The following is a 25555-nucleotide window of genomic DNA, read 5'->3' as shown; positions in this document are numbered from 1 at the left end:
AGGTTATCATATTACTGGCCTGCCTATATTTAAGTGCATTTTCCATGTATGATAGTGTCAGAGGCGTCTGAACCAGAGCACTCTATCTTGAATAGGAGCTGGGTAAAATAAGGCTGAAACCTACTGGGCTGCATTCCCAGACGGTTAGACATTCTAAGTCACAGGATGAGATAGGAGGTCGCCACAAGATACAGGTCATAAAGACCCTGCTCATAAAACAGGTTGCAGTAAAGAAGCAGCTAAATCTCAAGAAAACCAAGATGGCGATGAGAGTGACCTCTGGTCGTCCTCGCTGCTACACTCCCACCAGTGCCATGACAGTTTACAAATGCCATGGCAACGTCAGGAAGTTACCTATATGGTCTAAAAAGAGGACGCATGAATAATCCACCCCTCATTTAGCGTATCATCAAGAAATAACCATAAAAATGGGCAACCAGCAGCCCTTGGGGCTGCTCTATGGAGTAACCATTCTTTTATTCCTTTACTTTCTTAATAAACTTGCTTTTACTTTATTCTGTGGACTTGCCCTGAATTATTTCTTGTGCGAGATCCAAGAACCATCTCTTGGGGTCTGGATCTAGACCCCTTTCTGGTAACATTAGTATTCTTGCCATTTTCAAACTGTTTTTTTAAAATTATTATTATGGTAAAATATACACAACATTAAGTTTATCATTCTAACAGTTTCCAAGTGTACAGTTCTGTGGCATAAACACATTTTCATTGTTATGCAATCATCACCACCATCAGAACAGAAACTCTATTTCCCCATTCAACACTAATTTCCCCTTTCTCCCTTCCCAGTCCCTGGCACCCACCATTCTACTTTCCATCTCTATGAACTTGACTATTCTAGGTATCTCATAGAAGTGGAATCACACAGTATGTGTCCTTTTGTGACTTGCTTATTTCACTTGGCATAATGTCCTCAAGATTCATCCATATTGTAGTGTGTGTCAGAATTTTCTTCCTTTTTCACACTGAATAATATTCCATTTCATGGGTTTTAAGTCGTATATTTAGTTACCAAAAGTGTATGTGCATAGACTATTTGGATGCATTTTATATAAAATTAGAATTGCTATCTTATATATTCATATCAACATAAAAAATATAACCCTATATCAGACCATCTAAAAGTCATCTGTTTATTGCCCTAATCCCTTCTATTGGGTCCAAACAGACCAACAAGCAAAGCTCCTGAATGGTCTAAGGTGTTCAAAATCAGCACAAAGTCTTTGCCAACACCTGTTGGTTTTTTCATCATTTATCCACAGAACTTTGCACAATGCCTGGCACACTGCAGTCTCCCTACACATACTTGTGGAATGAATGCATAATTGAACACATGAATGAATGAATGAATGAACGAACGAACAAGGGAAAAACTGCCCGCTTTGCATGAAATACAGTTCTTGGTGAGTCCCTCTGTCCCTGAGCTGCCTCCCTTGATGGCCAGGTCATTGCTAATTCTGCAGTTGCATGAACACGATCATAAACTTGGATTAAGTCATTGCTGCTGAGGCTCTGCCTCAGGAGGAAACAAAGCGACTCACCAGCTCAACAGCCCCAGATGGTTCCCAGACAGAGAGGTCCTCCCGTCTTCCTGGCCCAGGGGATCAATTTCATGTGTCCATGTGACTGGGCCATGGGATGCCCAGATTAAACATTCTTTCTGGGTGCCTCTGTGAGGGTGTTTCCAGAGAAGATTAGCTTCGGAGTTGGGGGCCTCAGGAAAGATCTACCCTTCCCAATGTGTGTGCATCATCCAATCTATTGAGGGCTTGAATAGAACAGAAGGCAGAGGAAGGAGGAATTTGTCTTTTTGTTTTTAACTTGCCTCAGTGCTTGAGTTGGACTATCTCCTCTCATCTTCTCTTGCCCTTAGACTGGGATTTAGACCATCAGCTCCCTGGCTCTCAGGCCTTCAGACTTGGATTGAATTACATCACAGGCCTTCCTGGGTCTCCAGAAGCTGATGGCAGAATATAAAACTTCTCAGCCTCCAGAATGGCCTGAGTCAATTCCTCATAATAAATCAGTCTCTTAATCACACACACTCTCTCTCCCCTACACACACACTCTCTCTCTCTCTCTCTCCTATTGGTTCTTTTTCTCTGGAGAACACTGACTGTTACAATGTGCATCCTGGCATGGCCATGGCGGTAGGGAACAGCTGACCTTCCCTGTCGGTTGCTGCTTAAGCAGCAGCTTGTTTTCTAGTATTTGTATAAACACAAGATACCTGAAAATTACACCAGCAGGAGCAAATCAAGCACAGATAGGAAACTGGCACTGCTGCTGCGTGTTTCCATCGTTCAGTTGCATGAAATTACAGTTATGGGAGCAGAGATAATGATGGGTTTACAGGAGGCTCTCAAGTTTGATGTAATGGGACAGTCAACCTTCCTCTATAATTGCATTACCTTTGCTGTGGTCTATTCCACTAGGAATCGCCCAGGACATGGGCCTGCAATGCAGGTGTGGAAATGTGTTAGGAAATCTATAGCATCACGACACCATAGCAGTGGGAGAAGGAGCCTGACCAAGGAAACAGGCTGGTTCTAATTTGCTGAGGCACTGCGCCCCAACTGATACACAGGGAGAAGTGAATACCAGCCCTTCCCCTCCCAAGCCCAGACAAAAACACGCATGCTGTCTATACTGCCTGCAAAGTCATGTCTTGCCCTCCCAGGAAAAGTGAGGATAAATGTCCTTTTCCTGTCCTGTGGCCAGCTTCAGCAGCTCTCTGCACTTCCAGATGTCATGCAGTGGTGACCCTCTCAAAAACAGGAATTGGAGCCCTACTAGCTGGAGCAACCATCCAAGAAGGGGTGTGACTAGAGATCTGGGCACACGGCACACCTCCTTCCCTTCCCAAAAGATGTTGTAGATGTTTATATGAAGAGGGGTTGGGAAACAAGATGGAAAACGTGCAAACCTTTGTTAGGAGACCTGCTAATGAAACACACAGGGCAGGTGGCCACTCTGTCATCTGCTCTGACCTACAGGGCAGCAGCTGCCCTGGCTCTGGCCACATTTTCCTGTAAGTTAGTCTGGATCTCGTTCTGAATCAGCTTTACACGGACCTTTGCAGATGAACAAGTGTCACATCATGGATGGGGAAACCTTTGTGCCTTTCCTTGTTGGCAAAGACTTTGTGCTGATTTTGAACCCATTTTCAAGGGCCCACCTTAGACCATTCATGAGCTCTGCTTGTTGGTCTGTTTGGACACAATAGAAGGGATTAGGACAATAAGGACTTTTAGATGGGCTGTTATAGGGTTATATTTTTCTATGTTGATATGAATATACAAAACAGCAATTCTAATTTTATGTAAAATAAATGCAAATACTCTATGCACATACACTCTTGGTAACTATATTATTTTAAAATCATGAAATGGAATATTATTCAGTGTTAAAAAGGAAGAAAATTCATGGCCGGGTGTGGTGGCTTATGCCTGTAATCCCAGTACTTTGGGAGGCTGAGGCGGGCAGATCACTTGAGGTCAGGAGTTCGAGATCTGGCCAATGTAGTGAAATCTTGTCTCTACTACAAATACAAAAAATCAGCTGGGCATTGTGGCATGCGTCTGTAATCCTAGCTACTCGGAGGCTGAGGCAGGAGGATCCCTTGAACCCGGGAGGTGGAGGCTGCAGTGAGCTGAGATCGTGCCACTGCACTCCAACCTGGGTGACAGAGTGAGATTCTCTCTCCATAAAAAACAAAGAAAATTCTGACATATTCGACAATATGGGTGAACCTTGAGGACATTATGCCAAGTGAAATAAGCCAGTCACAAAAGGACACATACTGTGTGATGCCACTTCTATGAGATACCTAGAATAGTCAAGTTCATAGAGACGGAAAGTAGAATGGTGGGTGCCAGGGACTGAGGAGGGAGAAACAGGGAATTAGTGTTTAATGGGGACAGAGTTTCTGTTTGGGATGATGCAAAAAGTTCTGGAGATGGATGGTAATGATGATTGCATAACAATGTAAATATATTTATGCCACAGAACTATACCCTTAAAAATTGTTAGAATGATAAACTTAATGCTATATTTTACCACAATAAAAAATACACTATGAAAATGGAAAGAATATTAACATACATGCAAAATGCACTTAAATATAGCCAGACCAGTAATATGATAAACTGTCTTTTTGGGGGAGGGCATAAAACTGAGTTTCTGACTATGTTTACTCATATAAAGGGAATACGTTCTTGTAAACCGACTGAAGTCAAAGAAACTGAATTTCTTTAGAGGTGTACATCATGATGGCCTATAAACAACTGGGAAATGCTCTCTTGTACTCTAATTCTTAAGAAAGTAAAAGTTTAGGATTTCAGTTATATTTATGAGCTTCAGTCAATAGCCGTCTGTAAGTCAGCAACGTATTAAAAAATAGTTTGGAAATAGTTGGTGGGGTTTTACCATAATGTGCTGGCTGCAGAGGCGGGAGTGAGGGAGGGTGGGCCGACTGACCTCCCCAGTTCTATCAAGCACATTGCTGTGGAGGTAAATCATAAACGTGTGTGGGCGACCAGACAGAGGCAGGGGCTGGGTGAGTCAGCTCAAAGCACATCGCGTCATCTTAGCTCACATTCCTGTTGAGGTCAGGTTGGGGATTGGCCTCCCCAGCTTAGTGGCACACACACGGAATCTGAAAGAGAAAAGGACTTGTGAAAGCTAGAGCACAGGAGAAAAGGCAAGGGGAGCCGGGCACAGTGGCTCAAGCCTGTAATCCCAACACTTTGGGAGACTGAGGTAGGAGGATCACTTGAGGTCAGGAGTTCGAGACCAACCTGGCCAACATAGTGAAACCCTATCTCTACTAAAAATACAAAAATTAGCTGGGCATGATGGCATGCACCTGTAGTCCCAGCTGCTCGGGAGGCTTAGGCAGGAGAATCGCTTGAACCCGGGAAGTGAAGGTTACAGGGAGCCGAGGTCACACTGCTGCACTCCAGCCTGAGTGACAGAGCAAGACTCCATCTCAAAAAAGGACAGGACAGGACAGGACAGGAAAGGAACAGGAAAGGAAAGTATAGGAAAGACAAGGCAAGGCAAGGCAAGGCAGAGGCTGCAGGAAAAGGGGAAATTGAAAACCACTTGAAAAAAGGTATGTGTAGACCAACTCCTCTCCTGGCTCCAGCTGGAACCGGGATTGAGGGGTGGAGTGGGCTAGAGTCACTTTCTGAACCGAGGAACCATGCAATGAGATTCTGGCATGCTCATACACACCTGTGGGGGCACACCTGTGGGATGCTGTGCATGAGTCCCTCTGCTTGGTGCTTTCAAGGACCACCTGAGACCCTGGGTCCTAGAGGACATCTCTTGGTAATGAAGGCTGAGACCACACTGCTACCCTGCCCTGACTTCCATTGCTTGGAATAGAAGGTTAACACGAGAAGAGAACTCAGATACTGCCCAGCTCCACCTCCTGTTTATGAACAATGCTGCTGATATGGTTTGGATGTGTGTCGTCCTCCAAATCTCATGTTGAAATTAACCTCCAGAGTTGGAGGTGGAGCCTAGTGAGAGGTATTGGAACTTGAGGGCGAATCCCTCACGAATTACCTCCCCATAGTAATAAGTGAGTTCTCACCCTGTTAGTTCATGTGAGAGCTGGCTGTTTAAAGGAGGCTGGCACCTCCTCCTTGCTCTCTCTGCCACTCTCGTCATGTGATACATCTGCTCCCCCCTTGGCTTCCCGCCATGGCTGGAAGCTTCCTGAGGCCTCCCCAGAAGCAGATGCCAGCACCACACTTCCTGTACAGCCTGTAGGACAATGAGCCGAATAAACCTCTTCTTTATGAACTATCCAGTCTTGAACATTTCTTTAGAGCAATGCAAAAATGGACTGGTGCAGGCACGGAGGTCTGGATGACCTGACTCACCGAGGCCCACAGCCAGGGGTGTCAGAGCCCCAAGAGGTCCATGCTCCCGACACCTGACCTTTGACTTCTCAAGTCATGCTCGTCCTGTTGAGTTGCGTGCATTGCTTTCCAAGCTTTTCTTGCCACGTGATCTTATTTAACTAATTTACGACTCTAGACGGCAGGCTGAATGATAGCTATTTGTTTCCCTCCCCCAGTTGCAAGCTAAGGAAAAGTAGGCTTCATTAATTCCAGTGCTTATCTCCCAACAACTGTTAACAAGCCTTGGACGGTGCTCCAGCCAGTTAGCTTTTTTGAGAAGGTGAAAGGGCCGCTAGTCCATATGGTCCAGATTCTTGTACATTTTCATTTCAAACGCTAAGGTTGACAGATCTGCTAAGAGCAAATGGGGTGTTAGTTAGTATCTAATTACTCTAACACGAGTCACAGTCCATTTAACTGAGTCAGACACCAGTCTCTGCTTTCACTGACAGACACATTTAGGACATCAATTTACACACTCTCTCTCCAACCATTTAGCCTAATCTGCCGTTGTAACATTCTCACAATGCAGTTAGTGTGAATCTACATGTCTTCCTTTCCAGTCGGGTTTACACGTCTAAAGGCCCCCTCTTACTTATTCTCTAATGTGCTAATGGGCCTTCAGATACCAATGAGGTAAAAATGAGAAAAGAATATTGCACCTGCTGCTTTATGATTTTCTAAAAACCGCAATGCGATGGTTGGAATCTAAAAGCCAATGTGAATCCACCCTGGGCTGTGTTCTGGTTATCTGTTCATGGTTGGCAAAGCCCCAGGTGGGACTTCATGGTTGGTGAAGCCCCAGCCTCCCTGTGGGTGGGAACCACGGATCTAGCTTGGCACCTCCTCCAACTCCAAGAAAACTACCTTGACACTCAGTGCCTCAGCTTCTTCAATTTCAAATATGTGTGAGTTCGTGACGCCTCACCTCTATTCACACGTATTTGGGATTCACCCCAATCCACTGACATGAAAAAGGGTCAGAATACTCAGGAGATCGGGCGTGGTGGCTCACATCTGTAATCCCAGCACTTTAGGAGGCCAAGGCAGGTGGATCACCTGAGGTCAGGAGTTCAAGACCAGCCTGGCCAACATGGTGAAACTCTGTCTCTACTAAAAATATATATATATTTTAAATTAGCTGGGTGTGGTGGATAGGCACCTGTAATCCCAGCTACTCAGGAGGCTGAGGCAGGAGAATCACTTGGACCTGGGAGGTGGAGGTTGCAGTGAGCCGAGATCACACCACTGCACTCCAGCATAGGCAACAAGAGCGTAATTCCATCTCATGAAAAACAAAACAAAAAACTCAGAGGATTATCATGTGTGTGAACATACCCCTTTCTTCAGGGCTAGAACAGTACCTGGAATTAAAGAACATGAGAAAGTGCTCTGAAATTCACCAGGATGGCCGAAAGACCCGCCATCAGCAACCGCGTAGGGGATGAAGCCAAATTGAAAAGGTAAGATTTTGTAAGAGTTACGTTCTTTGAATATGCTCAGGGTTAGAAATCCAAGAGTAGCCGGGCTTATTTAAGAGTATCTGGCTAAAAGGTGAACTAGATAAGAAGTAATCAGAAATCTTCCTGGCTGAATTGCTCAGTGCATGATTAACCTGAAGGCAACCAATGTCAAGGAGCACCCTGAAATATGCATTGGGCAAATTCAGAAGCAGACACGTTAAAATCTGGTAAAACAATAGCAGAATTGAAGGGGTTGGCAATTCAAGTCCTCTGTAGGTGCTGGGAAAAGCAAGAAGGTACAGATTCTAGAACTCTTTAGACTAGGTATGGTGCGAGTGGAAACCGTCACTCCATCAAGGCAATTTTTATTTTAAAAAATTACAGAAAGAACAAAGAACTAAAAGAATTTTAATAAAATGAGCAAGTTTACATTTGTACATTTTGTGTATTTGGGACCCAATCAGGGGCAAAGGATAAAGTTGCAAGGACAAAGGCTTCTGTGGGAGAGCAAGCAAAAAAGCAAGGGCTGCTCCAGTTGTGTCACGGGCATCCATTCAGAGCTGGGACCCTGCAGACACCTGCCTGCGCTCCGGAGGTGAGAAGCACACGTAAGCACGCATCAGTGGGAGCACCGCAGCTGAACTCAGCCCAGTGCAACGCAGCCCACGTGACATTCCTACATTAATACTTGATAGGGAACAGCAGATAAGCACTTCCAAAAACCAAATGGTATTGCCCATAGAATATGAATGTAAACTGAGTTCAGTTCATGCTGCTTTAACTAGAATGGTTCCACTGAACCTCATGACGGGAAAAAGGTCTGATGGATCTAATTGCTCTATTCAATGGCACAGTTACAAATCAGCAGGCCTGTGAGAAAGAACCACACATTTCTCTCAAAAATATGACTTGAGAAAAGGACCTTGTAGGAGTGAGAGGAAGGTTAGAGAAGAGTACAGTTTTAATTTATGAGACAATTCTTCATACTGTAATAGAATGCTGCTTGTGGTTAAGGATTTGGTAGAGATGGAAAGCTCCTCAACTTTAATTCCCACTATTCTAAAGGATGACAAACATTTTAGAGTATTGATCAATGTTCAGTGAAAAAATGAAAAAGACTAGTATTGGCCGGGTGCTGTGGCTCACGCCTGTAATCCCAGCACTTTGGGAGGCCGAGGCAGGCAGATCACAAGGTCAGGAGACCGAGACCATCCTGGCCAACATGGTGAAAGCCCGTCTCTACTAAAAATACAAAAATTAGCTGGGCGTGGTGGCGGATGCCTGTAGTCCCAGCTACTCGGCAGGCTGAGGCAGGAGAATTGCTTGAATCCAAGAGGTGGAGGTTGCAGTAAGCTGAGATTGCACCACTGCACTCCAGCCTGGGTGACAGAGTAAGACTCTGTCTCCGTGTTAGGAATGAGAAATTGCTAAGCTTTTTCAAGATTTTACCCATTTTGTGTTCAGAGAAATAGAGCTTTTAATAGTGCAATGTTGCGTATACGGGTAACTTGTTCTTTGAGAAATATAAACTCAAACTCACAAGTTATCCTGATAACATATGCAGTAATATGACCATTCTACAACAGAGTCACCCACAGGTAAAACACATGACTGGGCTTTGAGCTCCCACCAATTTACACAGCATACAGTTGTGCTACAAGGAGAATTTCTTCATCATTTATTCTTTAGTTAATTGAAACACAGTCAGGAAAAAATGGTGCCAATTCCCCCCAAACAACACATGGATGTTTTTGCTTCTTGGCCCACTTAAGAGTCCCAAAAGGACAAAAAATACATGGACCAATATTAGTTCAGGAAACATGTTTTAAAGAACAGAACAGAGAATGAGGTCTTCATCCCACCTCGGTAAGGCTTGGGCTGATGAAGAGAGGGTGTATTCGGGGTCCTCTCTCGTCATATGTACAAGCTGACGCTTGTTTCCCAAGCATGATAGTAGTGGGCAGACTGCCTTTATTGTTAGCCCCTAATAGAATCAGTCATCACAATGAAGAAATTCCGAAGAGGGCAGTGAAGTGACAACAGCTTCAGCTCATCGTCGATGTTATACAGAAACACAAAAGGAATCTCCAGCCTGTGATGAATGAGAGGCCGTTGCTGTGTGTTCAGGACACCTCAGAGCAGGCACATAAAGTGCTGGAACGTGACACAGCCTGTCTGGATGTCCTCGGGAGGGTGGGCCATCCAGGAGGCGACACCCCCGTCCAGCACATGGGCCCTTCCACCTGCCGCCGGTCCTGCTAAAGGTGCGAGGCTAAAAACGGCCTCTCCAGAAAAGAACGCTCAGTGTCTGCCGACCACGCTTCCCTTTGAATTTCTCGAGTATTCAACAGGAGGTACATTTTAACAAGAAAAAATATCCCTAACAAACAGGACAGATGACTCTCTCAACAAGAGAGCAACTACGAACATGATACAAATTTAAATAAAAACGTTTAGTTCAACGTGTTCATCATGGAGTTTCGAATGAGCAGATGCCACAACAGGAAAGGAACACACGGCTGGGCCCTTGCCCGCCGTGGGTATCCCGTGTCTGCAGCTTCTTCAAGGTGGGGAGAGCAGCTTCTCTCTTGGAGTGTTCTCAGTTTCTCAATAGATCTTCACTTGCTAGGCAGCCAGAGGCATGAGTTCACCCAAGAGTGAGTGCTTGGGTACACAAGGCAGAATCTTTTGGGAGCTGAGAGCCGGAGAGGAAGTAAGAAGGAACAAAGGTACTTCTCCAGGGTCAGCCGTTTCTTAGGGCAAAGGCAGAGCCCACGAGGTAGCCCTGGGAAACGGGCCCACGAGTGAGTGGCGTGGATGGAAAGCGTATCTCTGCAGGAGGGCAAGGCTGACCCCCATGAGGCTCTGTGCCCTCGCCACTCACCCAGGCAAGAGAGGGCTTTGTCTCCAGCCATGCCGAAGCCACGTTTCCAGTGCAAACATGAGTCTAAAGGTTGGAGTGTGGGGGTGGTGGGGGATCCCCCACCTGGGTCTGGACTGTATGAGGAAGACTCCCTTCTTTTTTCAAAGTAGACCTCTGTCTTGGATTACTATGTACCTGGACAGGTGAACTCTTGTATGTCTCTATTTTGGGGATTTGTAGGGGTTTTCCATGTGCATTCATAGAGCCCGGTCAGCAATGAGGAGTCCTTGTTGCGTGTGGACGGAGGGCTCCCTGGCACCCAGATGTCTCCCTTCGTCCTGGCTGACACAGAGCATGGTGGTCGTCTGCTCTTCACGTCCAGCAGGCTCAGAAAGAACTCGGAGTTCCCCTCGCACCCTCGGGCCAAGCTTTTCAAGTCCGAGTGCCAGGGCTAGATGAGCTGGGGTTTGTGTGTCTGCTGGCAGCACAGTGGGTGTGCACAAGACCACCATTTGGGTATCTAACAAACACAGGCTCACAAAAGGGGTTTTGGCATATCTGACAAAGCTTTTTGTCTGAGAGTCGGATTGAGCTTCCTTTCAACTTCATCTGCAAAAAGAAACCAAGACTGAGAATGCTGTCATGTGTTAAGTATACTTAAAGTGGCTACGTTCTGGTTTTGCAGAGTTGACATGCATTACTCCATGGGCCATTATTATGATGAGGATTTCTTTAATAATATTATTATGATGAGGATTTCTTTAATATCAACTTCTTGAAACGAAATGCTAAAGGTGTAAATAAAATCATCCTTTGTAACTGGAGAAGTAAGAAAGCTACACAATTGCTTTTCTTATTTCACAAGAGTAATGACTGCTTGTCTGGCTGAGGCATTTCCACCCAAGATCCTCTCTCCAACATTCCCTGGGCTCTGCTCCTTTCAAGCAAGGCCTGTTAGAAGGTCATGAATGTTAATGCTGAATGGGACCATATAATAGTGTAATTCCAGGGTTCTCTCATTTGCAAATAAGAAAAGTAAAGCACAAACGAATAAGGGATGTAGTCAAAGTCATACAGTGAATGAGTGGCATATTCCTGGCTGATCCTGGGAGACACCCTTCCGTTTCCTTAGAGGTAACTGGTGAAACTGAGTCTTAATGCCATCGGTCCCTCTCTGATGAACAGGACTTGAGTTCTGAAAGTTATAAAGTTTTGCTACATAATTCACTCGTGTCAACCGAGGCAGGCTGGTCTACTGGCAGGATCAAGCAGCAACTTAGCGATTCATCCTACACTCCTTAGTTGCATCAGTCATTCCACAAACATGGATTAGATGCCTTCAACATGCCAGGCGTTGCCCCACAGACACTGAGATAAAGAAATGAGGTTCCTTCTCCTCAAAGAACCCAAACTCTAATAGTACAGGGTGACAATTGTGAATGCAAACACGAAGTAAAAGGTGGGTGAAAGAGAAGGTGATCACTCTATTTAAGAGGTATGAGATGGCTTCACCCAGGGAAAAAATTACTTAGGCTAAGTTTTGACTGGACATTTGCTGGGGACAAAGAAAAAGGTAAGAATATCTCAGGCAGTGGGTACAGCATTTGCAAAAGCAGCGAACTGTGAAATACCAAGTCACATCCGGAAGGTTGTGTGCTAAAGCCAGGACATGAGCTGGGAAGCAGAGAGAGGTGGGGAGGGACGGGTCGAAGGAGATGGGACTGCATCTTCCAGGCCAGGGGGCGTCAGCAAAGGCTTCTAAGTGGGAGGGGAACACGTCGGATTCCCGCTCTGGAAAGAAGACTCTGCCAGCCGTGTGGAATTTAGGCCCACAAGAAAGAAATCTCCAGAAGGGGAGTACAGTGTGGGGACCAAGAATGTGGGGTTCTGAACCGGCCTGGGAGGCAGCTACGGGTGCGCCCATTGCCTGAGCATGTGACTGCTCTGTGCCTCAGTTTCCTCTCCTGTGAAATGGAGGTGCTGACAGCAGATACTGCATAAAACTGTCATGATGACAAAATGCTAGCACGACATAAAATGCCTAGGTCAGTGCCTGGCACACAGCATGTGCTGGGTAAATGCCTGATATTCTGATGCTGCTCTCCTCCCCACAGCCTCTCCCACAGACTCTCTTAATCACCAGCGTCCAAAAGGGTAGAAAAATTACACTGATGTTACACCTACCAGCCCAGCCTCTGCCTCTGCTCACACAGACCTCAGTGTCTATGAGTAGGACCAGATATTGATGTGTTGTAGTCAGAGACAGACAGAAAGAAAAACCAGCAAAGACTATTTTCCCATCAGCAAAATCTACCTTCAATGCAATGTTGACTGACCAGGAAGCAGCTCGTGAGGGCCGGCACTCACCTTATCGTAGGTGTAGATTAAGTTTTCGGACCTGGCCAGGCCGAGAGCCACCTGCATGGTCCTCCTGGCATGGACGCTGTCCCTCATGGCCCCCATCAGGAATGGGCACAGGAGCTGCACTGACCAGGTGTCAGGCAGCATCTGCAGCACCTGGGCGGCATCAAATTCGGTGGCGTGGTGGTTCAGCAGGTCCACAGCAGCCACGGCCAGCTCGTGGGCAGCAGGGCCAGCACGCAGGTAGATGGCCAGCAGCGTGTGGAAGAGGTGCTGGCGGTGGGGTGGGTCTCGGCCCTCGGAGCACCACAGGCAGTAGTCTTCGGCCGCTGCGAAGTCCCGCAGCTCATGCACCAGGATATGCAGTGCCTTCTCGTGCTCGCCCAGCTTCCCGTGCAGGATGGCGCTCTCCATGGGCAGCCCAGCTCCCCGCAGCCTCTCTGTGAGACAGAATCCACGGCTCAGAAAGAAAGGGGCCCGCCGGCCACCCGCCCAGCGACTGGCCTCCTTGCTGCTCTGGGCTTCAGGAGGGGAAAAGTCGACCTGGCTCCCTCACAATGCCAGATGCTGCCCCCCAGATGACTGAGGGAAGCTTTTCCTGCATTTTCACACTGTGAATCCCGGTGTTAGTAAAACAGAAGGCAGACTCTACTCAAAAGTATAGCTGGACCACAGAATAATTCCTTTTTCCAGTGTTCAGAGGATGAACAGAACAAATGAACCACAACCTCAGAAAGGCCCAGTGGCTCAGTGAGTATCAGCCTTCCAGGTCTCCAGTCACTCCATCATCACTCCTATCCTCCCAGGACAGTATCTTTTGACTAAAATAGATAAATTCCTAACAAACACTACTTCCCCCAAAAGGTGTGCTGAACCCCTTTATTCCCATTTTAAGTAGATTTCATTAAATGGAATATGAACTCATATTATTCAAAATCCATCTCTACATTATTCAACAAAAGATTGCCAATAATAGGATTTTTTGTTTTTTTTTCACCTGCAATTAAGCTTCCAGGTCCTAAGGAAAATGACATAACCCAAAGTGTCATTCCTGACCAAGGCCCTACCCTCAGAGGGCTGTGTCTCACTGGCAAAGTCACCTTGCTTCCTACCCCATGTGTAACTTCCCACCCCATCCCGTCTAGAACTGCACCAACCCTTATCTGCATTGCAATTAAACTCTGAGTCTCTAAGGACCAGAAGTGAGTCTCATCTGTTTTTACATCCTCAGGAGATTATAAGATCTCTTCCTACTGCAAAGAAATATTATGAGGACGACCCTTAGTTCAGGGTCAAGGCTAATAATCAAATTATAGGCATTTGAATCTTGGCTATCCCTCAGGCCTGAAGAACATGGCAGACATTGTTAGCCGTGTAGCAAAGGGCTGGCCCTACAAGGTACATCCCTTATAACACCAGACACAGAAGCCACAATAGGCAACGCCTTCATCCTTACAGTGGAAGGCCAACAAATAATTACTAAGTGGCAGCCATAGTTAAGGCCCCAGGAGAAGTGCAAAGACAGTTAAAAAAAGATCATTGTGGTGACTTACACTTCTACATCTATCATCTCATTTATATTTGACTCCCACAGCCACCCCGAGTGGATAGGTTGGGCTGGAATCGTTTTTACAACTTCCCTAGACTGACATCTCCCCAAGTCACCTAACTAAGAAAGGATACAAAATTACATATCCTTGGACTCCAGTGCTCCTCCCACAGTGCTGCAGGGGATACCCCCATTGCCTGAAAGCTCCCTGTGCTACCTGCAAGCCCAGACTTACACCTAATGACTGCTCATACAGGGCCTCTTCCGCGAGGCTGCCTCTGACCCCTCCACCCCAAGGCACGGCTCGTGGGTTCCTCGGCCCTTCTAGAACTGTACCTGCCCTTATCTGCATTCCCATTAAACTGAGTCTCTGAGGACCAGGACTAAGTGTCATCCATTTTCATATCCTCAATGCACAGTGACACAACTCTACACACTCAGAGAAGCTGGCAGAACGCAAACATTGAACCACACACTTGTGGCTGGCCTGAGAGTTTTATAAGGAGATCCGTAAAGGAAAAAGGGTAAGTCAGGAGTGAGTAAAAATATTTAATAGCCGGGACACCCTGGCACTGACCAGTCAGGGATGGTGAGTGAACAGAGATCGCACGCTGGATCGTCACGGAAGTCCTAATGTAGGTGCGGGTGCAAGCCAGGACCAGTGTGTGCTGGTCACATGAAATACCAACCCACACCTGTGTTCTGGCTCTACCGCTCATGGGCTGTGTGACCTGTGGCAAGCAGGGTAACCTCTCTGGGCTTCAGTGCACTCTTCCATAAAAATGGAGGAAAAACGGGACTCACTTCACAGGGTTGTTGTGGAAACTGCGTGTCATAAGCCAGCCTCAGTGTTTCGACCTATGCCTGGCACAAGTAGTCAATCCTCATTACTTGTGGATTCTGTATGGACAAAGTCATCTACTCGCTGAAATTTATTTGTAACCTCCCAATCAACACCCGCAGCAACTTCAAGGTCATTTGCGACAAGCACAGAGCCTGACGCAGAGCTGAGGCCAAAGAAGGAGCACCCTCCCTCCTTGCTTCAGTTCTCGTACTACCTACACGTTTCCTTTTCACAGGCTATTGATTGCCACACTTTTTTGCATTTTGGTGCTTTTTGTTGGTGATTTCAGCATGGTGCTGAAGTGCTGCCTAGCGCTCCTGAGCTCAGGGAGGCTGTGATGTGCTTTAGGGAGACAACACATGTGTTAGATACGCTTTGTTATCAAAAATGGTATTAAAGGCCATTAAAGAAAAACACATCACTAACCCCAGTGAGTATAAATCCAGAAATTCTATGTCGAATGTGGCAAGAAACTAGTTAATTCTATCAGTTGCAAGCACCATGCTGCGCTGTGGAACTTTACACGATACAGAAACTGTGGTCTCTGTACCCCTGAGGAACGGAAACCCAAATCCCCTCCAAGACACCTGCACAACCTTCTTGCTTAGAGCTCAAGGGACCTGAGCCTTAAGCAGCCTGGGAGTGGGCTGCTGGGGGCTGTGCCTGCTGTAAGCCTCGATCAGAGACTGAAGTCATCAGAGGGAACTATGACTCAGTGCTTTGACATTCAATAAGGACACTCAAGAGACACACAGACGTCTAAAAGCTACCAGGGCAGCGCCAACATCATCAGTCAAAGGACACTGTCCATCTAGAGGCACAGTCCATCTTAAAGGCACAAGAAGCCTCATTTCTCCCTGCAGGGAGGCTGACTCTGTCAAAAGAGCTGCAAGGGCTGAGTGTGGTGGCTCATGCCTGTAATCCCAGCACCTTAGGAGACAGAAGCAGGAGGATCACTTGAGGCCACGAGTTTGAAACCAGCCTGGGTGACAAAGCCACACCCTGTCTTCATTTAAAAAAAAATATTTTTAAAGAAGAGGCTCAAAGACTCACCCTGTGGAATCACCCAGGAGCTGTGCCAAAGCCCTTCTCTCTGCTTCCTCCCACCCCCTTGATACGAGTTTTTTCCAAAGGGAGACAACACTGAGATCATCCTCACCAAGGAGAAAGTGAACTCGGTATAAATCAGACTTCTGGAGCAGCCGCCGAAGCTTGGCCTGCGTCTCGGAGGCCTCTGCGCCCTTGCCACTGGTGGAGGCCCTCTGCTGCAGCACCTCTTCCAGGTAGAGCACAGCTAAGTGAGTGTGATACTCTTCCTTCTGCAGGAAACAGGGGGAGCCAAGCAGACAGACAGTGTTTTCAAGTGGGAAAGTCAAAGGTCTCCCCGGTCAGCCAGGGCTTGGAGCCCGGGGCTGCGCTGACATGAGCTGGGCAATCACTCACTGGATCAAAACCCTCTCAGAAACCACGATACTGGGGAATAGAACAAAAAGTCACCTCTTATTTTGAGAAGTAAGGGCCACAGAATGTAGATAACCTACAAAAAGGTATAGCTCCCTTTATTTCCTTTACGGATAATAACAAATAAGGAAAAGAGAGGGAAAATGAAAGCTAAGTGGGGGTGAGATGGAAGGAGAAAAAAATAAAGCTACCTATTGGTCCAGGTCTCTTTCCCCAAGCCTCAAGGCCCCCATCAGACCCTCAACAAGTACGGATGGATCACACCCGGGGAACAGACATTACACAGAACCACACACCAAAAAGCGCTCTAGTTCAATTCCGTCTCTCCAGCCCACACTCTTTAGTCTAAGTTCTGCAGTGCTCACCTGCAGTCTCTTGTCTATCACAAGATGTTCCAGATACTTCACAAGGGCTTTAGGGTATTTTTTAAGGCAATTGATAATGTCATCGGGATTAAAACTGTTCTTCTGCTGTTCATCCAAAGGTCTCTTGGTGAAAACCTGAACTCCGACCTGAAAGAGGGGCGACAATACAGTTGCTGTGCTTCTCAAACCCACCTTTTCTTCATCTTTATTTTGGTCACTGCACATTCAAGTTTGGATAAGATCATCACTTAAAATATGATGACATAATACATTAAATATGCACAGCTTTTTGTATGTCAATCATATCTCAATACAGTGGTTTAAAAAAGATAATTATGGAGAAAAACAGCCCAGCATGAAGCACTGTCAAAGGCCAGAGGGCAAAAAATCAAGACAGAAAAGCCAGCCTATACCCTGAAGCCCTCCTCACACACCCCGTGCAAATTGGAAACTGAAGAACAAAGCATTTATTGGTGACAGATTTTGACAATCCATGGAGTAACAATTTTATAACATTAAGATCATCCAAGAACAGGGATAGCCAGTTGCCGAACAGTATGTGAAAAGATATCAAAAGTACTGAAATTTCTGTGCAGTAAACCCACTTCTCTGAACATGGATTATCTACCCTGGGTTATTTATGATAGATGGTTAATCTGAGATCCGAGCCTCCAGTCCCTGAGCGAGTTTCCAGGCTGCCTTCCTGTGTCTATCAAGTGGAGGCACAGGTCCAATCCCGTGTTTCGAGGAAAGGACAGTGAGGCAGGCAGGAAAGCAGCTCTCCACTGCACCCCCCCGAGCACTTACGTGTGCAGGTTCTATCACGTGCACGCACACACGCACCCCCCCCCAAGGCCAATACAGTCATATATCATGTATGATGGTACGAATTTTGGATTCTATAAGCCTGGATTTGTGTCCCAGCTCTACCAACTATAGCCTCAGTTTCCTCATGTGTAGCTAATGCCCACTGAGGGGTTGCTGTGATATTTAAGTGATGACCTTTGTCAGGGGATTGTTCACCGTGCAGTACACTGAATTCCGTGTATGTTCTGCTGTTATCATCCATAAGCATTAGGAGAGGCCTAAACCTTGCAACGGCACTGAGATCCATGTTGCAGGCGTGTGTGAGCCCGGTCAGGATGTGCTCTGCAGGCGTATGCACAGAGGCAAAGTAAAGATGGAGTAACAAGTATGCAAAGTGTAAGTGCCTGGCTCTGATTTTCCAGGGAAGCCAGCACCACGGAAGATATGAGAATCTATTCCAACTCAGGTTTTAGAAAGGCAGATGCAGCACTCAGAAACTCTCCATTCAGGACCAAGGTCCTGCATCAGAAAGCTCATTTTGTCTCTCTGAGGGGAGCCATGGAAGCATACACGTTTTTCACGATGAGAACTGACATGCCTGCTGTCTTCTTCCCAGTCACCTGTGGGGCTTTACTAAGGATACTGTCCTGAGCCTGCTACCTCCCCTCTAGCCAGCAGGTGCTTTTTCACTGTCAGCATTTCTCAGCTTCCAAGACGGGCCGAGTCTTGCTCATGGCTCCCCTCCCTCCTCCAGGCCCACCAGCTCCATGTTGGCCGTGGTGGGAGCAGGGATGAGGGCAACAGGCTGCCCGCTGTGGCCCAGGTCTGGGTGCTGCCTCCTCCCAAAGATCAAGTCCTGCAGGGCAACCACCTAATCCTGCTCCAGAAAACAGCAGTGTCAGACTTCTGAGAGGTCGAGGAGCGGGGTTCACAGACACAAGTTCTTAAGAAGACGCTAAAAATGCAAGCTGGCTATGTGTCTTGCTTTTCTACACAAGTGACTTGCCCCAGCAAGGGGATTCTCAATGGAATGTCTCAGCAGCAAGATACAGAACTGCCCCAGAGCTAGAATCCAGAGAGCTCAAGGGAAGGTATTAAAAGGGAGACAACATCAACAACAAAAAACAGAGCAGGAGGCTGAAATGTAGCTTCCTTTTCCCCTCTAAAATCAAAGTTTCTGGGGTCTGTTTTTACCACCTCTCCCAACCAAAGAGAATGCATTTTTATGAAGCACAAACCTCTTCACTTTTCTGCAGGACCCAATCAGCATAGGCCCACACTAGCTCCTCGTCTAAGCAGTAGGTAAGAAAATCCACGATGTATTCATACAGGTCTGAGCGTGTGGAGTCCTGGACGTCGCCATTCACAATGTTCACCCACAACTGGAAAGGAATCAAAAAGAAAAAAAGAAAAAGAAAAGAAAAAAATCGTAAAGGCATGTATCTTAGAATTAGTTGAGAAATGACATATGTTTACTTATTTGGCTTTTTAATATCTTTTAAAGTAGTTAGAAAAACTGTAAATGCTTAAATTTTAGTTTTTTTGGAGAAATAAACAAATGTAAAAAGACATAAGTCCAAGAAATAAAAAAAAATAAAGCTCCTAGTTCCTTTCTCTTTCTTTCCTTTTATCTTTTCTTTTTTTTTTTTCTTTTTCTTTTCTTTTCTTTCTCAATAACAGTAAACAGAATTTATGCAGGGAGGTGAATATATTAAAAATGTTTCTTCATGAAATAAACAAAACAGTCTCTCATAACGTCTTGACACAGAGAAGATTCACCTATAAGCCAGGCTCTGTTTCCATCTTCTCCGTCACAGATATTCTTGATTTTGAAGTCTCCTTTGGACTGTGATAGGCAGATGTTGTGCTTTTAAAAAAGCTTTGGTGACTCTGTCCCCTGAGTTCCCACTGTCTTTTGCACAGGAAGCTCAGGATAGACTTCAGTGATAAAAGCCTTTTGCTTTTTCAGCCAGAAACTTCTCTACCATGTTAAGCGAAGCTTACTTTCAGGACCCTGGAATGAGGCAGCATCACGTGGGCGTGGAAAGGATGATGGTTGCGTGGGTTCCTTCCGCACTACCTGCATGGCGTGCCCCACCTACCCGCATACCACATCACCCCGCCAAGCCACAGCACAAGGAAGGAGCCCAGAAACAGGCGTGGCATATGAATTCTGGAATTCTGATGTCAGCATATGAACACTTTTTATGATACTCGTTTCGTCAACACAGAATTCCCCAAACCAAATAATCACACATACCTTGAAATGTGCCATTTTATATACATTTCTACCACATATGGAGATTTATCCCATATCATTTCAAGTTTGCAAATCTATCTCTCTACAGCTCTGCTAAGGTTATTACTATACTTATATAAAGCTGTAATTCTGAGAACACCAGGCTTTTGAAAATGAAAATTTTATCATTGACACCCAAATCTACTCTTGGCCATTGGGTACATGTTAATTCACCCCACCCCATTTTTCGTTGCTGCTGTTGTTCTGCTCTGCAATCAGGTTACCACAATAGTCTCACAAAGTGATCCAACACTAAATACATGTTCAGCCTTGCCAGAGTCATGAGGTTGACTTGAGCTTGGTGAATATGGCTGATGCCCTTGGCCCCTCACAAAATAAAGCAAAAGGGCACACCAGGAAACAACATGGTGCAGTACAAATGCATAACGAATAATGAAGGGGAGAAAGTCTCCTGAGATTGTGAGATAAGGCTTTTCTCAAGATCAGTAGCAAGACGTAAGACACAAAATGTGACAATGCTAATAAATCGATGCCATTTCGATCAGGGTGCAGGACCTCTGCCGGGCCAATGGAGCACGGTTCAGATCTCAGATCTACCACAGATGCATGGCCTTGGACAAGGGGCTGGCGTGCACCAGCTGTGGTTTTGTCACAGGTGACCCAAGGATAAGAACTTACCCAGCTCACTGGCAACACTGATCGTCACTAACAGTGGAAATGATAAATCCGACTGTCATTCACTGCCTACATTTTCTGGTAAGGGCAGTGATATACTGTGACACTGTGAGAAATCATATTTTCATTTCTTAAGTTTTCAAAAACTCAGTCTTGATAATGTTCTTTAAGGAGACGGAAAGACAAAGAGAAGAAAACTCTTGGCCAACATTCCTCCAGGAATTCACTTTCTAAAACAGAATCATTTTTGTTCTGTATAAAAGGATGTATATCAGGCAAAAGTGGTCTCTGTCAACTTGTGAATTTTTTTTAAAGTAACACTAAGTATTACACAGTGCTGATTTTTAAATCACGTGGAAACGCGACTAAACTCACCTGAACTGCAGCCGCGTCTTGGTTATTATAATGATAGAGCAGTCCAAGTGCAAAATACCTGAAACAGGACAACGTGGTAAGTACAACTTGTGTTCATCAGCTCCTGGAGGCGACCTTCACACAGTGACACCCCCTACTCCAAGCTCCCCATATTCTATTCAACTCGAGTTCAGGCTGGGTGCAGTGGCTCATGCCTGTAATCCCAACACTTTGGAAGGCCAAGGTGGGTGGATGGCTTGAGCCCAGGAGTTCAAGACCAGCCTGGGCAACGACATAGTGAGATCTATCTTTATTAAAATATTCAAAAAAATTAGCCAGGTGTGGGGTACACATCTGTAGTCCCTGCTACTTGGGGTGCTGAGACATAAGAATCACTTGAGCCCAGAAAGTTGAGGCTGCAGTGAGCCCTGAATGTGCCACTGCACTCCAGCCTGGGTGATGGAGTGAGACCCTGTCTCAAAAAATACGTGTGTGTGTGTGTGCGCGCGCGCACGCATGCCCATGTAGTTCAACAACAAACAACCAAAGGATGTTCATTTCTGTATATTTACTTATGATACTAAAAATATATGCTCTATCAGCTTCCAAAAAGAATCTGATTCCAGTCTAAGATGAGCTGAAAAAGTAAACTATGGAAAAATCACATCTGGAATTGCTTTACGATTTGCTTCAAATGTTAATATAATTTCATATGTCTTTGGTCTACTACTATTAACCCATATGAGGTACTAGAAGAATATGCAGAAGCTACGCTGCCTAAGCAGTGACTGAGAAGGAGGGCAGGGGCTTCAGACATGAGGAACAAGCAGGAAGGGCTAGTGTCCGGGCCTCGCAGACCACAGAGTCAGGGAGCGTCCTGGGAGAGAGTGCCCAGAGTTCAAGAACCTGGGTTTCAACTCCAGCTTCTTTGGCCTTCAGCAAGTAGGTTAACTTCCCCAGCCTCTAACTCCTCACCTATAAATGGAAAAGATCGGCAATAGCATTGGCATTGCCTGGGCAGCGAGCCCTCAGCACCCTCCCGAAGTCTGCAAGGGTGCCACACTCCTGGTCCGCCTCCCCAGCAGGAAACTGGAGAAGGCTGACCAGCGGGAGGTCAGGCTCCTTCCCTCCAAGGGCACACTCTCAAGATACTGGGGCATCCACATGAATCCTTCTCTTTTCCTTAACCTTCTGGAAAGCCATGCTGACTCTACAGATCCCACCATCCCTTGTCACTTCTGCCTCCTGAGAAAACTAACACTGATTCCACAGCATATCCGAGTGGCTGATGGCAACTGCTGAAAAGGCCAGTACCCATGTGGAAGGCTCTGGCGTCTCAGGCACTAGCACAGTGACCCCAGGGTCCTGTGGGAGTTCATCCACGCTTTTGTCGTTTCGAATCCTTAACAAAAATCATAGACCAAAAAAAATCGTGTTCTCTAAGTGGAGCTGAGGGATCACCCAACCCCTCTCATTTTTAAAGATAAGAAAACTGAGGCCTAGAATGGTTGGGCAAAGTATTAGCTGCCCAGAATGGAGAAGATGCTGGCCCCAACCAAGCCAGGCACTATGCATTAACAGCCCACGATATACAAGGCCATCTACTAACTCATGCACATAAGGAAGGCGGTTTTTTATTTTTTTGAGACAGGGTCTAGCTCTGTCCCCAGGCTGGAATGCAATGGTGCAATCACTGCTCACTGAAGCTTCAACCTCCTGGGTTCAAGCAATCTTCCTGCTTCAGCCTTCTGAGTAGCTGGGACCACAGGTGTGCACCACCACACCCAGCTAATTTATTTTTAATTTTTAGTAGAGACGAGATCTTACTATGTTGCCCAAGCTGGCCTCAAACTCCTGGGCTCAAGCAATCTGCCTGCCTCGGCTTCCCAAAATGCTAGGATTACAGGCATGAACCCCCATGTCCAGCCAAGGAAGGCAGAGTTTAAAACCATACCATGTATCAACAAGATCAAGAAGCCTCCCTTTGAATCTATTTATTTAGCTATCTATTCAATTCAGTAGTCAGTAACTAAAATGCACTGTAAATTTTACCAATAAACATGTGGCATCTCCCATAAGTGAATACGAAGCAAACTATAAAGGAAATTAAAAATAACTTCATGGCCGGGCGTAGTGGCTCACCCCTGTAATCCCAGCACTTTGGGAGGCTGAGGCGAGCGGATCACCTAAGTCAGGCGTTCTAGACCAGCCTGGCCAACATGGTGAAATCCTGTCTCTACTAAAAATACAAAAACTACCTGGGCGTGGTGCCCTTCCTTCCACTTCACTCCCAGCTACTTGGGAGGCTGAGGCAGGAGAACTGCCTGAACCCAGGAGGCAGAGGTTGCAGTGAGCCGAGATCACGCCACTGTACTCCAGCCTGGGTGACAGAACAAGACTCCGTCTCAAAAAAAAAATAGTAATTAAAAAAAAAAAAGAAAAATAACTTCGTTTACTCACAAAGCCCATTACTAGTTCCAAATTGTACTCCAGATCATTCAAGCATGGGTGTGAGAACAAATGCCCTCCAAGACCCCTTCAAGGGGTCTGCAGACGGTGGTGACAGAGAGGGCATCTGAGGAGCACATGCATCTGCTGTCACTATGATTTCATGGCAATCACCTACAGGTCCTTGGGAACGCAAACATCACACTGGCTAAGGCTAAGTCACTTCACGAGGATCTCCCCAGCAAAGGGCCTCAGTAAGGGTGCAGGGCGGGAAGCCCTGATCGTATCAGGAGGGGAGCACTCACTTTTTGTGCTTCTCTAGCCAGGCGGCACTGTCTGTCAGGAGACAGAAGTTCTCAGTGACCAGGAGGTCCAGCAGGCTGTCGTGGTCAGCCTCTGCGTACAGTTTGAGCAAGGCTGTGTCGATGTCCTCCTTGTAGCCATTTGCTACCTCTGTGCTGCGGACCTCGTTCAGGTAGCTCATGAGGAAGCGTTTGCACTTGGCCATCTTCTCCTGGTCCCCCTGGGTCAGCTGGTTCAGGTCTGCGTACTCATGAAGAGGAGGGTGGGATCGGGTGAAGGAGGAGGAGGTGGGCAACAGGAAGGGGTAGAGAGAGATCAGCTCCCGGACATCAAGCTGGCCGCTTCTGCAATTACAGTGTCAAACTAAATGAAGCAAAAAGAGAGAAGAGTACACATAGGCACACAAAACAGCACTGGAGGGGAGTGCACAGTGGCACACGTTCACAGGGGGCTGGGGAGCTGGGGACAGGGTAATCACGTCGGGGTGACCATTCTAATCTGCGAGTGCAGCAAAGCACCATCCAACTGGGTGCTCCCACCTGGCTCCAAAAAAGAACAGAAGGGACGAAGGTGAAAGACACATACGCAACTGGCGTGAGAGTGGAACACCAAAATGCCTATGATGAAGAGAATACCCAGCTGAGCCTGGAAACCAAGGCAGAAAAAGCAACACCCGGGATAACACGCCATCAGCGTCTGCGGCTGTGCAAAGGCAGCATCACAGCTCTGCTGAAACCAGCATTTTCCTGGCACTAAATTACAGACAGATTTGTTGAATGGTCCTTAAAGAAGGGACTTTATAAAAACATTAACTTACAACTTCCTCACCAACATCTCACAACAGAAGACACAGAAATATTCATGTGGCCATTTCTGTGGGGACTCTCGTAGAATTTCAGAGCCTAACATTGGGATGCAACAAACAGTTCCTTTCCTATCTTCTCTCCGGAACCTGCTCGTCCTGGCTACAATCAGAGCAGGAGCTGTGGATCTCAAACCTGGCCCAGTGTCAGACCCAGCTGTGGAAACAGAAGCAGGGGCCACCCCACCCCAGACACACGGAATGGTGAGGAAGGAGCCAGGATCCATGCTGCCTGCGATGTTCAGTGCATCCTCTTTCACCCAAGCTCTGATCAGCTTAAAGCCTCCTCTACTGGCTTCCGCCTCTGGCTGCCCTTCCTTCCGCTTCACTCAGCCTCTCCTGACCTCCCATGATTTGTACAACCCATAGGATAAATTTCAGACCTCTTAGTATGGCATTCAAGGCCCTTCCCAAACTGATCTCAAGCTACTCTACAACTTCAGCCTCAAGCATCCCTCCCACACCCCAACACTTCTACTAGACCTGCTTATTTTGCCAATTTGTACATTTCATGCCTCTCAGCCTTTGCTGTTGTTGTTCCCTTGCCCAAAGCAGTGGTTCTTGGTGAAAAGCAATTTTGCTCTCTGGGGAACATGTGGCAATGCCTGGAGACAATTTTATCATGACTGGGGTGGGGGTGTGCTATGGCATCTAGCAGGTAGAGGCCAGGGCTGCTGCCATTAAACACCCTGCAATGCTAAGGCAGTACCCCCCTGCCCAAAGAATTATCTGGCTCAAAATGTCTACAGTGCCACAGTTGAGAATCCCTGACCTAAAGTACAATTCTTGATTTGAGAAGTTTCTGCTCATTGTTTAAGATCCAGGATGAATCCAATGAAGATTCCTCCACTGGCTCAGGTGAGCCCATGCAACAACGCTTCCACAGCAGAGCGGCACCTGTGCTGCAGGAAAGGCACACATTCAGTGTCCAAGCTAGAATGGGCATGCCAGAGAAGCAGGCACTGGGTTACCCTTCCATCCACTGCTCAGATGCTCAGGCCACGTTT

The 25555-nt window shown here is 46.5% G+C and overlaps 1 protein-coding gene across 5 annotated transcripts in view; it reads right to left on the bottom strand.

Moving 5' to 3' along the window:
* TGFBRAP1 (transforming growth factor beta receptor associated protein 1) overlaps positions 1 to 25555 on the bottom strand; it is a 78059-nt gene that overhangs the window by 5488 nt on the left and 47016 nt on the right. For 3 of the 5 annotated variants that reach the window (XM_031655405.1, XM_031655404.1, XM_031655403.1), the window contains 7 exons: positions 23689 to 24030; positions 20957 to 21014; positions 18885 to 19028; positions 16840 to 16986; positions 16173 to 16332; positions 12627 to 13060; positions 7791 to 10868 (listed from right to left, as the gene is read on the bottom strand). In XM_031655405.1, the coding sequence (XP_031511265.1) occupies positions 10692 to 10868; positions 12627 to 13060; positions 16173 to 16332; positions 16840 to 16986; positions 18885 to 19028; positions 20957 to 21014; positions 23689 to 24030 (1462 nt within the window). In that variant the 3' untranslated portion in view covers positions 7791 to 10691. Of the gene's footprint in view, positions 1 to 7790; positions 10869 to 12626; positions 13061 to 16172; positions 16333 to 16839; positions 16987 to 18884; positions 19029 to 20956; positions 21015 to 23688; positions 24031 to 25555 lie in introns of those variants that run through there. The other 2 variants (XM_031655406.1, XR_004178357.1) reach the window with 2 other exon arrangements.

Source organism: Papio anubis, chromosome 14 (assembly GCF_008728515.1).
Source record: "Papio anubis isolate 15944 chromosome 14, Panubis1.0, whole genome shotgun sequence".
Classification (NCBI taxonomy): domain Eukaryota; kingdom Metazoa; phylum Chordata; class Mammalia; order Primates; family Cercopithecidae; genus Papio; species Papio anubis.
Note: the sequence above shows the minus strand (reverse complement) of the source record. Positions and strands in the feature narration are given on the sequence as shown.